Here is a 17383-nt window from a genome sequence, read left to right as displayed (position 1 = left end):
GAGGCTGTCGACTTTAATATGATAAAGTTGCAAAGGAGAAAAAAAATCTATATAAATTTGAAACCATAAACCCTGAATTCTTAATTGATTCAATGTTCTTTGACTATATTTTTCGATTGCAAGGGAATTATGGAAGCGGCTTTATGAATTGGCTTCGAAGCTTGTCGAGGGTTGAGATTACGGTGAAGTAAGGTTGTTCAAACTCTATTATGTTTTAAATGGAGTGGATGTGGAAATGATGATGTGGATTTTGATTTTTGGAAAGTGAAAAGAGTATATATAAGTTAAGGATACAATACACTAATCCATGGCCATGCAAAGTCTTTTTATCATACACAATGCATGCAATGACTAACTGTAAATATGAAACCATAATTACGGACAAAAGTGACATAACTACGCATGAAGTGAAATAGTTACGTATGAAATAAAATTTAGTATGCATGAAGAAACATTACACATTAATAAACATAGTTACACATGATGAAACATTATTATATATGACGAAAATTCTGGATATCATTTTTTTAAAGTGAAATCAAGGGTTATGCTTCTTTCGTACGCTTTGTATGGTAAGACATCAATGTACAACAACTTGACCCTTTATATATATATATATATATATATATATATGTATGTATGTGTGTGTGTAAAATATGAATAAATTGTCACCGGATCAATTATCAGCAGTAACGACTCGTTATTGCTAAAGGGGTTCCTTTTGAAGATTTTTTCTTCTAATAGTGTTACTGTTATGTAACCGAATAATTCTTAACCATTTTAACTACCAACCAGCATACTCATTCTAAAAGGGTTGTGTTGTTTCAATAAAATGTGTGATAGTTATCCGACTATAAAACTTTTGATCACTTTTAATACATGTTTTTTTTCACAATGGAAACACGTATTGTTTTCTCTTTGAATTATCTGATTGAGATTTTGGGAGTACATCGAAATACTATAGTTAAGAGTGACACATGCATGATGCAAAAGTAGTGATGACAATGAGACGGGCTTGGGATAGGGTTATTGGTAATCTCGGTCCCATACTCGATTGTAAAAACATTATCCCATACCCATCAGATAGTTTTAGTTAACTCATCAGGTGCCGTGTATATCTATTTGTTTGCTAAAAAATACACGTTAAAATTTTCAAGTGCATTTCCTTATCGTACAGTTCTAATTTGTGATACTTTTATATTTTTAACAACTGCAACAATAAATTATGATTAACTACATACATATAATAATCACCGTAAACTATTGAAACATCTAAAATATATAAACTTCATGACGATATAATTCTCAAAAGGATAAGTTTAAGCTTCATAACATATAGAGTATAAATAGCATCATAACAAAATATCATAAAAGACACGTTCAATATCCACATATTTAAACTGATTGAATAAAACATTACTATACAAGGATCAAGGGAAGAAAAAAATTGAACTTTTTAGGTTCTATGCTTTGGGTAATAATGTGTTATGTGTATGATTTTGGGTAATTGGTTAGGGGGTGACCTTATAACATACACACGAATATATTGAAATCTCTTTTGTCGATCCCGTACCTAATCTCATGCATACACGAATATCCATCTCAAAAATTTCAGGCTTTGAATATTCCCTTATAATTTCAAAATTTTGTTTTCTCGGGTCTTTCATCACACACTAGACGACATGTGTAGTTCTTTGTATAAGCTTATGAAAAAACGAGTTAATTCAAAATAAAGTAACGTAAATGTTTTTATGCTTACAAGTTTTTTGCAATGTGAAACTACGTATGTAGTCTGAGAACTATACGTGCATTAAGCCACTTTGAAACATTTCTTTCAAAGTGATACATTTGATCAAAATGATTTTTGTATATCTGGAAATCTATCTACTTATTTGAATTGACTGAAAGTAAAATCCTTCTTGCATTTTCACTAACCTCTTCAATCCTTTTCCTCTTTCTCTCATTATCACCATGCACCTCCAACCTTACCCCAAACAACTTTGGCCTATGATCATCTTCCTCTTCTTTGTTTGAGCTACTAGTAGTGTGCATACCAACCAAATCAAGGAGCTCCTTGCACTTTTTTCTCATACCCCAAAGCTCAGAACACAAGACTTTATTCTCGTTCTTGAGTTTATGGTTTTCATCCACGAGAATATTATACCCTGACGATAAAGAATTAGTGGACGAAGATCTTTGATCTTCTTCAGATTCTTTCATAGTTTGGGTTACTGGTTGGGCCTTGTTGGCCCACGACTTCCTTCTTCGAATTTGACATAGCATCTCCTTACGATCTTTATGAAACCTTTCGTTGCAGAATTCCCATCGGCTAGTTGCAACTTTACGAAAACCCTATATATGCATCGAATATATAACTATGAAACCCGATGTTTGATCTCCTTTAAATTTCACCTTTTTTTTTGTAAATAATGAGATTTTATTGTATACGGATTCTTTTAAGTAAATAAATTTGTGTTTTCTTTTAGGTTGGAAGACTAAATAAAAGAATTAATTTATGGAATATGTCCCATATCTATTGACCTTGACCTTAATGTGTTTATAATATTGAAGAGGTAGGTCCCAGCAGAGCCCAGTTAGACCCGCAAGACTCACCTTGAAGAGGGACGTCTGCGCAAAGACCAACTGGTTCCGCAGGACCCACCATGCTCAGAGAGATGAAGACCTTATGCGCATACGCCAGCTGTTCCCGCAGGAAAAGCCTCCCAATGGTGAAGTACCCCGCCTGTTCCCGCAGCTGCGGATACAAGCCATCAGCGGAGGCTACCCGCACTAATAGTAAGGCTACACGCACAAGGCACTAACTCTCAATAATTCAGTAATGTCACCTGAAGAAGGAATAAATGAGCCAGTTCGTACGCTTCTGGAGGATCTTTTGTACTATACCTGCCAAGGTATAGACAAGATCTGACCAAAGCAGCCCATGAACCAATCACAGGGTGACAGCTCACTGACAACAGTACGACGAGCAGCGCGCTCTAGTACTTAATGTCAATATCAGCCGCTGCCTACTCACCTTGTCGTGGCACGTACATAGCCTGCAGTTGGTGGAAAAGGAATAGTACACAGCCGGCCATGTCACTATCAGCCGCTGCCTACCCACCAACCACCAGCATGGCACGTGCGTAGCCCACAGTTGGTAGAAAAGGAATATTATACAGCTGGCTGTACCTGCTTGGAAACCTACCTTCGGCTATAAATACTCCAACACCTTGGAACGGCATGGATATCACATCTTATCATATACTATCTTATACCATCACATATCTTATCTGCTCTAGCTATTTCTCGTAATATACATTTATATTCAGAGCAATCTAGTCTGATTCTCACGCTGGAGGGTGGTCACAAGGAGGTACCCCCCCTTCTCAGTGACGAGCTCACGGTGTCTGTTTTGCAGGTCATCAGAAGAATAACCATCTTTGCCGGACCTAACCCTCGTGGGAAACATCTACTTGACCCTAAGATTATTCGTAATCTGCCGGGGTCACTTAGTGTTTCTTCAAATATTAATGAGATCGTATATTTGTATTTGGTTTAGAAACATTAGTTAAAAGTACCGTACATGTAAAAGAAAATTGTCGGCAAGAATATTTGAAAATATTTTGGATACCAAATGTCCATTTTTATTCGTTTTCGTCCGTTGACAAGCAAATTTGTATTTATTTGTTAAATACAAAAATTGATTAACATGTAAAAAACAATATGATAATAAAAATGCTTAATATAAATTCCACGTTCTTAAACTACTTTGATTTTACAATCCAACTACCATTCTTACTAAAGCTCGCCGAAAGACAAATTCAAGTATTTCGGTTTGACAAGTATACCTCACCCCTTGACAATATATCTATATTGATTTAAAAAATAGGATTGACTAAATATAATAAATGTTATAAGATGAAAGAATATAAGTTTTAGCTAAAATAACTATTTTATATATCTAAGTTTAAGCTAAGTTAATAATATTATTTATTTTATGCATCTAAGATTTAGCTCTTAATCGTCAATAACTATTGACAGATTATCGATGGTTTCTAAAAGAAGATAAATGAAAAACGTAAATTAAAATTGGTGTCGACAATCAGTCGGTGGGTCATTATATAACAATTATTGATAACCATAATTAATATCTTTATAACAATTTGTTTGTTTTCTCATCTTTATTATCATAAACCTATTAGATCAACTTAAAATAGTGAACAAGGAAAGATAGATGGATCATACGTAAGTATTAAGCTGGCGAACAAAGCTCGAGAAGTTGCTATGTTTAAAGAGCGTCGGAAGCAAGTCTCTTGCGAACTCTGCTGGCTGCCACACCACGAAACCCGTCCCGTCACAGTTCCAAGACACCACATGGTTGGTGGCCTGATCATCGACCAACATGTACGTTTTCAAAAGGAAAGGCGACGGAGAAGACTTTGTGACCAACAACTCACCACCACTACCACCATCGCCTTTTGCGGCCACCATAATTGAAAAAAAAAATAATAAGTTGCAAGAAATTGAAACTAAAGGAATAATATTATTTAGTAGGAGAATAGAAGAAGGGCAGTTAAGAACTCCCAATCCCAGCAATAAAAACCCCACACGAATGATCCTGTTTTGTTCATGAGATTCATGCGATTCGATCTCTAGATGTTTTGATCGATCACATAATTATACACACTATATATATGGATATATGAATATGTGTGTTATGTCTGGAAGTTTTGTGTGTTGTCTCTGGAAGTGTGTGAGAGAAAAGTGGAATGAATGGTTGAGACGTTAACGTAAGGGAACACAGGGTTCCTTTATATTTCCTTTAGTGGTGCTTTATACATGACTAGAAGCATTTTTTAATATTAATTATCACACGTCTCTCCTTTTCTATAGAGGGGATAACTTACCTTATGTAACAATCTCTAAATTTTTTATTATTATACATACGCTGTTTATTAAGAATACGATTACAAGCCAAAAAGTAAGAGAAGCCAAAAGGAGATCGATATTCAAACGTAGATATTTCTTTTTACAAAAATAAAAGTATAGGCATCGAAATTTATAAAATCTTGACACTTTTTATATGAGAGAGAAACAAATTGTGTTATTGGTAGCTCATGAAGTTAGATGCATCGGAAAAAAAATAAAACTAGCGCGCATTATACTCATCCTAGTTTAACGCGCTTTAATTTTGTTTTTTAAATATTGTAATATTGTACTCAAATTAAAATAAAAAAAAATCAACTTTATGGTTTAAATGTTTAAAAATAATAATAAGATACATAAAAGTTATCTGAGTTTAAAATGTGAATCTAAATAGAAGTTAACAATGCTTTTTTCCATATTTTACTCCAAATTTACAAATCATTCAATTGAGTTCACTTGACAATGTGATATATCCCATCATCTCAAGTATTGTGGATTTTTGAAGGCCTAGATTCCTATAAGATTTTATGAGTCATAGTATACATGAAGTTGATCTAATAAGTATGCAGGTTATAAGATGCGACATGTGTACATGTGTGAAATTTAAAGAGAAGATATTTGCGTCAATTTAACAATACATTGCTTTGGCCGCTGGGATGCTGGGTGCAATGGTTTAGTGTGTCAAGACATGGTCTGGTAATATACAATACATCAAAAGTCATGTAAAACAAATTAACGCTGAAAAGTTCGAAACCTCATTTTGTAATGGGTTAAACACAATGTTGCACGACTGGTAGCAAACCATTCTAATCAATCGTGCATGTGGCATTTTAAAACTTCACCTTTTAATATTAGTGAGGTTGGAATTGAGAATCATATGATAGGTTCTAAGGCACTTCGCAGGTCTAACAATGACTTTGTCACCCGTAATTAAGGTTCGACAAGTAACCAAAACCTCTGAACACCTTGTAGCATTTTCAAAATCAACACACACATTTGCTCATCCAATTTTAGACGCTTGATTCCAGATAAACCTATCGATCGAAATATTCTGCTATCGTCTTAATTCCCCCAATTACTCGAAGTCAAAGTATTTTGATATGGCTATTTATTTGATCGTTCGATCTTTTCATAGGGCATCATATGATAGGTTGATCTGGGTGTCTTGAATTTGTTCGTAGGGCATCATAACTGCACATATCATTCATTCGGTTGATCAGGGTGTCTTGAATTTGGATTTTACAAATTGATTCTGCTTATTGCAAATTGATTCCACCGTAAGTGTATTCCTTAGTTTTCTATGGTAATTTTGCTTTAATTTTGTGTTTTTTAATCGTTGGACCATTTAATTTCATCTGTTTTAAGGATTTGGTGTTTGAATTATGTTGTTTATTTGCTTAGTTACGTTAAGTGAAGATGATAACTTTGTTTTAATTTTAGCATTTTATTTTATTTTTTTTTGTTATAGCAGTTTAATTTCTAGGCCAAATTTGAAACCCGATTAAACCAATATGATAAAATCCGAACCCAAATAACCAGAATTCGGAGAACCCGGGAGATATTAGGGTTGGGTTACGGTTCTAGAATTAAATATTTCAAACCCGGAAACCCGAAAGTATATTACAGAGAACATATGTTAAGTAGAATATTAAAATCCCAAAATATGCCCACTCTCTCGTACATATCTATGGTTTAATCTGAATATCAATCAATTCCAAAATGGAGCATGAATATTTTTAAGATTTTGGATAAAAGGATTTGAACATTGGTTAACTTACACGTACGTAAATTTCAAAAAGCACGCTAGCGTCTTTTTCTTTGAAGATTTGGCCCAAAAAGAAAACATGAACATTTGTAGAAATTTACATATATTTGAATAGTTAAACATGCACATATCTAGAACCTTTATATAAATGTAAATGGTAATTGATGGTATTTCTAGGTGAGTCAAGCTTGGATCGTCAAAGTCAGCATAAACAATTAGCAAACATTATGTTTTAAGAAGATTCACTCGAGTTTTTGAGGGTAATTACAAACCTTGTTAAAAAAAGTTAAATAAAATATAATATGGCCGCACGTGACAGTTGTAGCATTCCACAAAGCACACCCCCTTAGTCCTTTACTTGGACCTTCTTGAGTTCTTGGTATACAACATTTATTATCAACGTATTCTATTTCTATTCGGGTGTTCTTTTGTATTCTTTTGACTTCACATCAATCTCAACCTTATTATTCTTTTTTATATTACGAAGGGAAGGAACATAATGACAACTCATTCTAACATATACACGTACTTAAAAATTGTATTTTTTTTATAAACGTAGGATCTCGAAAACCTTTATTATTTTTAGTTGATTTTTTATAATAATAATAATTGAAAAGAAAACGCCAAAAACCCCATAAAGAATTCATTTTCACTAGGCAAACAAAAACGAATTCTCTATAGACATTAATCTTTACCCACTAACAAAATCTATAATATTTTGTTTTTTTTTCACTCAACCCTCTCCCATTAATTCTCGTAATTTAAAACCTACTAAATCCTTAAAATAATTTATTATCATTTATTTATTAACTAATACCTATTACATATTACATGCTTTCATTGACGAAAATAATTAAATAAATACTTAAATTGTATTAAAATAACTGTTTTCAGATCTCCAAAATTCAAAAGTTATATCAATCAATATCAAAGCATTTGATATTTAAATCCCAATATTTTTGAGTTATGATAAAGAGTATAGATAACCAATACAGCATCAGTATATAATAAAGTTTTACTAATTTATGATTTATTACAATAGTGTTTACTTTTTTTTTACTTTTATAACTGTAATCTAAAATGAACAACTTATTAATAACATATTAAATTTTTTATTGTCTATTGTATTATCTTTATATAATTTTCTATTAATTTTAATTGTATATAATGTTACCTTTTCTAGAAGCCTATGTATTATCTTTATGGTAACTTATTAGTATCTTTTTTAAACCGTTTTAAACACTACTACACAACAGTTGTCTCTTAACAATGTATGATAAGTTTATTATTTTTGTATTTCGCTTAATTATTAAATATTGTTTTTTCATCACTTACCCATGTAGTCTCAAGCTAGTATTTCTATAAAAAGATCGTTAACATGCAAATTCTTGATACATCATTTACTTATAATTACACAACATTTGCATATAATAATTAATAACCTACGGTTGTGCATATTACTCATTATTACATATACATATACAATAACATAGCTATACACCCACAACCATAAGCACATGCGTGCGCACACACATATAATATAATTACGAACAAGACATTAACATTTTTGAATTATCTATTTTTCAAATGCGTATCGATATTATACTCAAATGGTGTGACAACGGTTGGTGGTGGTGTGACGAAGTGAGTTGGTCGAGTGGTGGCTGACAGCTAGACGGTACAAATTAGGATTTGAGAGGGACATGAGTCTGAGCAGCCGATGAAACTAGTTTGACTGAAGAATCGTGATGGATTTATCAAAAGATGCCCAATGCATAGTCTAGTTTGACCAAATAATCATGATGGATATCTCGAAGGATGTCCGATATACAGTCCCAAAGCGATTGCTTTGGTAATCAATATAAAGGCTCTTTATAATAACAAGCTTTTTGGGTATTAGTGTACTTATCATTTGTTAATCGGTTGGTGTAGGCTACATAAAGGCGCATAGGTTATTATTAAGTCATTCGAGTGTTGAGGACATGCGTATGATTAATTGTGCACTAATAGGCACTAATGAACATTGCCATTAGGGATGGAAATTGGTCGGGTTTAGGTATTCCCAAACCCATACCCGGTTATAAAAGTCCATCCCAAACCCGTCGGGTTTTAATCGAGTAATTACCCGTCGGGTTTCGGGTTTCTTAATGGGTTTTGACAAAATACTCGTCGGGTATACCCGGATCAAAACCCTTCGGGTTTCTACCGGGGTTTTGACAAAATATAACTAACCGATTACAAATATGGTTACCATAAAGGTAAAATATCTCAAATAATTGACATAAACAAGTTTCAACAAATAATATATTTAGAATATAGTATATGTATAATATAATAAGTTATATCGGGTACGTCGGGTATATAATCGGGTAAATTGGTCTATGCTATCGGGTAATCGGGTATATTAGAAATCCCAAACCCGTTCCAAACCCGCAAAAAATTTCAAAACTATTCCCAAACCCTAACGGGTCAGGTATTACCCGCCCCATTTATGTCGGGTTTCGGGTTTTCCCATCAGGTTCAGGTTTCACTGCCATCCCTAATTGCCATTTGTTGGTTAGTTGGTTTAGGCTACATAAAACCACATTAGATTATAATAAGTTATATTTGGTTTTAAATGCATGTGTATAATTATTTTTGACACTTATTAGCCTTCTCATTTGTTAGTGGGTTTGTTTAGATTACACAAAGTCAAATTAGATCATAACAAATAATTTTGATCTTAGAAACCTTTGTATATTTAGTTGTATAATTATCAGCATGAACGCGCCTTATCATTTGTTAATCAGTTAGTTTAGGTTACATAAAGTCACATTATGTGATAACAAGTCATTTTGCACTAAAATATGGTTACAGTTATTTGTACACTAATGCTTACCTAGGGATGTCCGATGCAAGTTCCGTCGGTGATTTAACCGATAATTCATATTTGCTAAGGCTCTTTATGATAAGAAGATTTTTTTTTTCGGTTCTTAATGGGCCATGTCATGTGTTGTTGATTTGAGTTACACAAAGCCATATTAGGTCATTGCTAAATCTTTCAGGTGTTGAAGACATATGCATGACTGACAGTACACTAATGTGCGCTAATGAGCCTTCTCATTTGTTAGTAGGTTTGCTTAGGCTACTTAAAATCTTATTAGATCATAACATTTTTTTTGGTTTTAAATATATGTGTATACTTAATTCTACACTTATTGGCCTTATAGTTTGTTTAATGGGTTGATTTAGGTTACATAATGCAATGCTAAGTCATAAAAGGCCATTTTGGTGTTAGAATTCTATGATTGGTTGTGCCTTGCAAGTTGTTAATGAGTTAGTTTAAGGTTGCACAAAGTCACATTAGGCAATAACAAGTATTTTGGTGTTTAATACACGTGTAAGGTTGGTTATATGCATACTAATACTGCTAATGAGCCTTGTCACGTGTTAGCGGGTAGCTCTAGGTTTCACAAAACCACATTGGACTATGACAAGTGGTATTAAAGACGTGTGTATGACATATAAGGATTAGCTCTAATGGGGGTTTTTCTTATTCTAGTGAGTTTGGTTAGGCTACGAAAAGCCTTACAAAGGTCAAACAAGACAGTTGGGTGTTAATGGCTTGCATATGAATATGTGTACATTGATAAATAACATTACACATACTAGATATCAAAGACAAAATACAAGTATCATTATACTACATTACATTTTCATATGTTACACAAAGTCATCAATGTTTATGGTGATGCCTACCTAGCTAGATCGACAAAACCTCCCCATTACCATCAATACCAATGTATATTTCCACTACAATGTAATCCCAAAGATCTGACACATATTACCATGTGTATTGGCTTGTTACACTAAGAGACCTACGCATTACCATGTGTATTTTAAAGTGTAGTTTCACTCAAAGAATTAGACCGGGAAAAAACTCACGCAAAGACATGTGCATCTTCTTAACACATAGGTAGTCTGAACCAACATATGCGAGGAGTGAAAGACCACCTTCGGTATATATTAATTTAAGACAAAACATCAAAACTAGTCCTTTATGTTTTCATGATTTTTCAGTGGTTGTCCTTTGACAAACTTAATGACAGAAAACATTCTTTTTGTCTAAAACTCTTTCACTTTATGTCCTTTAGCCCTAACTCTGTTAATTTTTTTCATTAAATCCTGTCATGTGCAAGACACATGAGGGTAATTTTGTAATTTCACATATTTATAAATTAAAATAAAGTTATAACTTATAAATTTTTTTTAAATAACCTCTACCCCCCTCCCCCCCCCCAGCCAAGACATCCCCACCATCTACCAACACCTGCAACTTAAACCACCGTTCACTACCACCACTACCAACACCGTTCACCACCAGTGATTTCTCTCTCTCTCTCTCTTAAAAGAAAAAAAAACCATCCCTGATGAAGAAATTTGAAAACCTAATATTCCATTAAATCAAGAACTACAAACCAAGTGAACAAAAAACCCATCAAATTAAAGCCTAAAAATTTACAATATCTTTAACTTATTCAACAAGATCAAAGACAGATCCATAAATAGTAAAGAAAAAAACTTCAGTTAAAAAGTCAAAATTAAAGAACACAAATTACAGGTCAATATGACGAGAAGATGATGCGATATTTAAGATCTGCGATTGTATAACTTTAAAGACGGCCAGAATCTTGAAACCCGTTTTTAAGATTATTGGTAATTTTAATGAACTTTGTATTGAAACCCCTTTTTAGAGGCAGGAAGAAAAAAGGGGGGGAATCTGGGTAGACAAACTCCGTCGACAAAGATCCCCGGCGGCAATAACCGCCGACCTCCGGTGACCCCCTCTCTCTAATCGGTTCCGACGACTACAAAAGGCTAATAGATCTGGATTTCGTGCGGCTGTGTCTGAGGGTCTCCATGGTTGAGAACGGCTGTGTGTGTGAGGGTTAGGGCCGATGAGAGTTGCTGTGTGTTTGAAGGTGTTATTTCTAATTTGAGGGAATTTAGGTTATTAGGGTTTTCTCTAAGAAGAAGATCGGTTGAGTGAGAGAGAGTGTGTCTTAGTTTAGACAAAACATCAAAACTAGTCATTTACGTTTGCACGTTTTTTCAATGGTTGTCCTTTCACAAATTTAATGGCAAAAAACATCATTTGTATTCAAAAACTCTATCACGCTTTGTCCTTTGACCCTAACTCAGTTAAGTTTTTTCGTTAAATCTGGTCATGTGCAATAGGAAATATGAGGGTATTTTTGTAATTTGGTCATGTGCAATACCTGTGATGGTATTTTTTGTAATTTTATAAATTTATCTAATAATTAAAATATATTAAAAATAGAATAAAAAAAACTCTCTCTCTCTCTATCTCTCCCTCTCTCAGTCTCTCTTAAACTCCCCCTCCGCTTCTCTCTCTCTCTCTCTCTTTAACAATCTAGCCACCATCACCATCCACCCTGACCAAACAACCACAAGTCCCCACCCCTTGCTGCCGGCGCCACCACCACTTTCCATCGGCACCACCACCACTTTCTGTCGGCACCACCACCTGACCTAACCACCACTGTGACATTCGTCAATTTTCGATTCGTATTTGTATTTATAAATCTGTGACATTTGAGCCAAAACGAGGTACACCTCAGCTCGTATTTACCGTTTAAGCAAATACGCACGTTTTGCATAACAAACGAACGATTAACCGTACGGGTCTGGTTATGACCCAGATATCCCGGGGGGCCATCTATAAGTGATATACGTTTAATATGAGCCAAAACATTAGTTATATGGCCTTAGTTCGATAGCAAACAAGTTAAACGAAAACATGCTCGTTTAACTACCCGCTATAGATTTAAACGCGAAAGATAGTCACAAACCAAGCATTGTATCATCCGTTACACCGAAAAAGACATACCAAACACTTGTTTGAAATGTTTTAAGCGATCCGTGAAAATATTCTCGATTTTTACAAACGTTTACTATGTTTTTATGATTTTACACAAAACTAGCCGAAAAACGAGTGATTTCGCACTGTTTAACGCACCCGATAAGTTTTTTGCGCCAAAAACCGAACCCGAACTAAATTTGATATGGGATTTTCGTTTTTGGGCTGGAATACTTATTTAAATGGGCCAAATTAGCTCATTAAGAGCCCAAATGTTGGGCCGGCCGCCAATATGGAAAAAGCCCCCCCCCCCCCCCACGTTTATATTTTTTTTATATAAATAAGATATGAGATATTTTACAACAGAAACTCTGGATTATTTCCTTCTTCAGCACAGAACTTCAAAGTAACCCTAGGTATGATTTCATAAAAACTCGATTTTGATTCGTTTATACTCGTTTAATAGCATAAAAACATGTCTTGGCTAGTAAAAATCATAGTTAACGGTGTAAACTCTCAAAAATCATCCAAAAATATACTTTGATGTTAATAATAGTTTCAAACCAGAAACATAATTTTTTTGGCCATAAACACGGATTAAGGGGTTGAAACGGCGTTTTTACGGTTATATAGTTTGTTTTGCGCCCTAGCCGAAACCCTAATTCAAGGGCTGTGATTTTGATGAAATATTGTTTGGTTTGTGTTATAGGACTTGTATTTAGCATAAGTAAGAGCTCAATAGTTGGAAAAGTTGATTAGGAAGGCGGAAACACACCAAAACCGCAAAGGTAATGCCGAAATATGCGTATACGGGCTGTTTAGGTTACGGTTATGATGTGCATGTTGTTAGGCCTTTAAACTTTTCAGGGACATTAGGGATCATGTAATTAGGCCCCTTGTCAAATTTGGTAATTTTTCGGCCATCCGAGAATATTTGGCGAATTTATTACCGAATCGGGCCGTTAAATTGGGAAAAATAGCTAAAATACTTCAAAAATTATGAAATTTTTATGGAAACTCATATTTGATGTATTTTGATCACATGTGAATTTTGGGATCATTTGGAGAATTTTAAAGGTGTTTTGTTTATATGCGTTCGTGTGAATTTTTACAGCCGAATTTGGGCCGAAAAGAATATTGCACGAGCTTTTTACATTCTGGAATTGATACAGCTTGTTTTGGGACATGATTTGAGTATTCAGGAATTTTTGTGGAATTTTTGGAAATTTTTTGGGGTAAACGGACGATTTTCAGGCGAAATATAGCTGATAAAACGAATTTTTATAAATTAATAAATAAGTAAATAAATTCCATAAATATTTTTATAAAAATCTACATATTTTAATTGATAAGTGGTTAAATTTTCATAATTTAATGATTAACGGTTAATTAATTATATTAATCTGAATATTAAACAAATTCAGTTTTTATAACAGCCGGCAAGTTCGCGACTAGTGAACCTGCGAGAAAATCAAAACACCAAGAGTGATCAAAAATCATATGTTTGGACTAATTAAGTGAAAATGAACTTTTCTATGAGAAACCTTGACAATCCGGGTTGATTGTGCGCGTTTCTTCTCAAATCAAACTGAATAAACGGAAACGGGCCCCGTGGCTAATCCGGGACCCCAGTATGTGATCTTTCTTTATAACTTAATCATGTTATTAACCAATACATTTACCCAAGCTAATTTTCCCATAACTGCTTTCTGAACGCGTAAACGAGCAACTTGGCCCAGCTGGGAAAACGGGAGTCTGAGCCAAGTTCGGTTTTAAGTATTAGACATTGAACAACATCACAACCTAAGCCTATTGCCACTTTCTGGGCGTTCCAGCTACATCCAGATTAGTTATACAGCCCAGTTTAGTATTGAGATTATAATAATATTAAAATATTAATATTATTATAATATTGATTATAGGAACTACTGATAGCGGACTGAACAAACCACGAGTTGATACAGTACTGAATATCTACTAAACCGTGAGTCTCATGACCCCACTTTTAAACTGTTTTACGAACTTTTGGGGTGAAAAACATGTTTGATTACATATACATACCTGAAACATGTACTGATGGGAATTATCTAAGTGCTAACACACGAAAGTCCCCACGATCACAGTGATTAACTTCGAGCCGGTGGCTTGTGAATAGTACTATTGGTTTGACAAACCCAAACAGAATCGGCCTGGTTGCCGTGTCACATAGCGCCGTTTGCACATGACCATATTTATACAAACAGACTATGTAGTGTTAGACATAGCTACCGGGGCATGTTGTGGGCGGAAGGGGAGCCACAGTGGTTGATTGAGCGTGGGAAATGGATGCACGCAGCACATACAGTCAAGGCTTCACTGTAGCTTAGCATAATTACATCATTTACATACATACTTATTTAATGATTACAAGTGTTAACTTGTGAATACTCATTACTGTTTTCTTGAAACTCGTGAAACTCACCTACTTTAGTAGTTGACCCGTTTTAAACTGCTTTTCATGTGTACCTAAAACGGAGTAATTTGGTGATCTGTTACTTGCCTGAAGTGTGTGGTCGATGCTGTGACATCTGACCCGATCCGACCCGACCCAGGTACCCGTTTCTCCGATCCGACCTCTTTCTTTATGATTTAATATTTACTTATACTTATATTTTACTTTTAATAATAATAATATATTTTCCTTCCCGCCTCTTTCTCTCTCTTTCTTTCCGCCGTCCCGCCCTTAAGCCTTGTTTCCCTCTTTTTCTTCTAACTCTTTGCTTGTCCTTTGTTCCTTCCCGCCTAAGGTTGTCTGCGCAGCTCCACGCGCCCGACCCCTTACAAAGGAATCCCGCGTGAAGACCATCTGTTCCAGCGATACGCGAGATGAACTCTTCTCGCAGCGCGCTAAGAATTGTAATTCTTCTCGCAGCGCGCAAAGAACGGTAGTTCTTCCCGCAACGCGCTAAGGATTTGTAGTTCTTCTCGCAGCGCGCTAAGAATCGTAGTTCATCCCTCGACGCGCGAAGAATTATAGTTCTTCCCGCGGCACGCTAGGAATTTTAGTTCCTCCCGCGGCGCGCTAAGAAATGTGATTCTTCCCGCGGCAATGTAGTTCTTTCCGCGACGCGTTAAGGTTAGTTCTGTCTGCCTTCGCGCTCGCGCTCTCTTGACCTTCTGTGTCTGCCTTCGCGCCTTAGCCTTCTCGCGCTGAACCCTTCGAGTTTTCTTCTGTTGAGTCTAGCCGTTGCTTTTGTGTTGTCTTATCTTTTGTGCTGTTGACCTAATCTGCTTTATGTCTGAAAAGTTACTTTCGGCGCAGCATGCGCACCAACCCCATTGGTTGGCAGAAAAAGTGACTGACATTATCTTTTGAGATCTGCTTTTTCCATGCTTGACCTGTACCTTTTTCTGAACCGCCCATGCCTTTTTACTGTTCCCTGACAGCTTTATCTTGCCTCTGCAGCTGCCATATCTTTCCATATCTTTTGCTTTTGGAATCTTTTACTTTTTGAGATCTTTTCCCCATTTTCTAGGGATTGTGTTCCCTAGGGTTTCTCTATAAATAATAGTATTATTTTCCTAACATTACACACACAAAACACTTAATCTCTCCTGTCCTCCTCCTTGCTCTCTCTGCCGCCTCCCTCTCTGCCTCCGTCTTCCTCCCTGTTCTGCCCTGTTTTCCGGTAATATATTATATATAATAACTTATTAATTATGCTAACTTGTAATCAAGACTTAAAACCAATCATTAAAACAATAATCTTTAATTATAGGTTAACTTGTGCTTGTTTAAAGTTGGTTCTTGCTTTACCTTACACCGCACCGATTATCAAGTGAGTAATCTCGTACCTAATCCCTTTTTGCTTTTAATGTTTTGGGATGATCATGTGTTCATACAAACTTAGAGTCTTAAACTTGTTTATGAACTTTAGTCGCGCAGTATCCCATGTGTTGAGGACGTAGACTTGGCTGTTTATTTGTATGTGTGGATCATTAACCGTCTTGTCGGTCTATTCCGCAGTTTTCATGGTACCATTAGATGAACACGGGAGAACTATCGTTTATGATTTTCTCTTTTATTTACACATGCACAGTTAGTCTTGTTTGTGAGCTCAATTGTGAGCACTGGCAGTCTTATGAATCTTAGAGTTGGTCCCGATCAGATTACACCCTTGTTGAAAACCAGACATACACATGTTGCGCGCAGATTTATGGTTATCTATGTATTGTATTAAACTTGATTTCTCACCAACACGCAAGTGTTTGACGTTTATTTTAACACATGTTCAGGTTTGCAGTAGCTGTTTTGGAGCTTGTGGACACGTAGGAAGTTTTCTTTATTTTTGACCTAGATTAAAATGTATCAAGACAAGTTATTGCTGTTCGGATATTATGATTTATAATATATTGATTTATGTTGATTTATGTTATCTTGTGTTTACCCTGCGCGTGCGCGAATGAATGTATTTATTAAATATTGACACCCAATAGTGTCACGAGTAATGAAACAATATGTGGCGCCCCGATGTATAATCCGCCTTTGGTCGGGGTGTTACAGATTGGTATCAGAGCTCGTTGACTTTAGGATAGGTGGTTAGACGTAACGGCCTAGAATACCTAAGAGTCCCTTCTCGCGCATGAGGGAAATCTCATGTTTGCGCGCTTATTGTTAATTACTCGTTGTTTATAAATATGCTCGCGCTTGCGCAGTATATGATTTTATGTTTTATTTCGCGATATTTCGATTTTTGTTAAATTTCGATTTTTATTGATTTTACTTACATATTCGTTTGTTGGGTTTGAAAATCCGAAAAGTCATGGTGATACATGAATAGTTGATTTTCAAT

At 35.2% G+C, this 17383-nt stretch overlaps 1 protein-coding gene across 1 annotated transcript; it reads right to left on the bottom strand.

Moving 5' to 3' along the window:
- Positions 1 to 1823: 1823 nt before the first annotated feature.
- On the bottom strand, positions 1824 to 4638 carry LOC143602284 (heat stress transcription factor B-3-like). The gene is made up of 2 exons (XM_077079453.1): positions 4246 to 4638; positions 1824 to 2352 (listed from the first exon to the last, which is right to left on the bottom strand). Exons 1-2 carry the CDS (start codon positions 4489 to 4491, stop codon positions 1885 to 1887), a joined length of 714 nt encoding a protein of 237 aa, XP_076935568.1. The 5' UTR covers positions 4492 to 4638; the 3' UTR covers positions 1824 to 1884.
- Between the last annotated feature and the right edge of the window lie 12745 nt (positions 4639 to 17383).

Source organism: Bidens hawaiensis, unplaced genomic scaffold (genome assembly GCF_021521415.1).
Source record: "Bidens hawaiensis isolate Kalapana, Puna unplaced genomic scaffold, B.hawaiensis_p1.1 tig00058279_1, whole genome shotgun sequence".
NCBI lineage: Eukaryota > Viridiplantae > Streptophyta > Magnoliopsida > Asterales > Asteraceae > Bidens > Bidens hawaiensis.
This window is presented reverse-complemented; position numbering and strand designations above follow the sequence as displayed.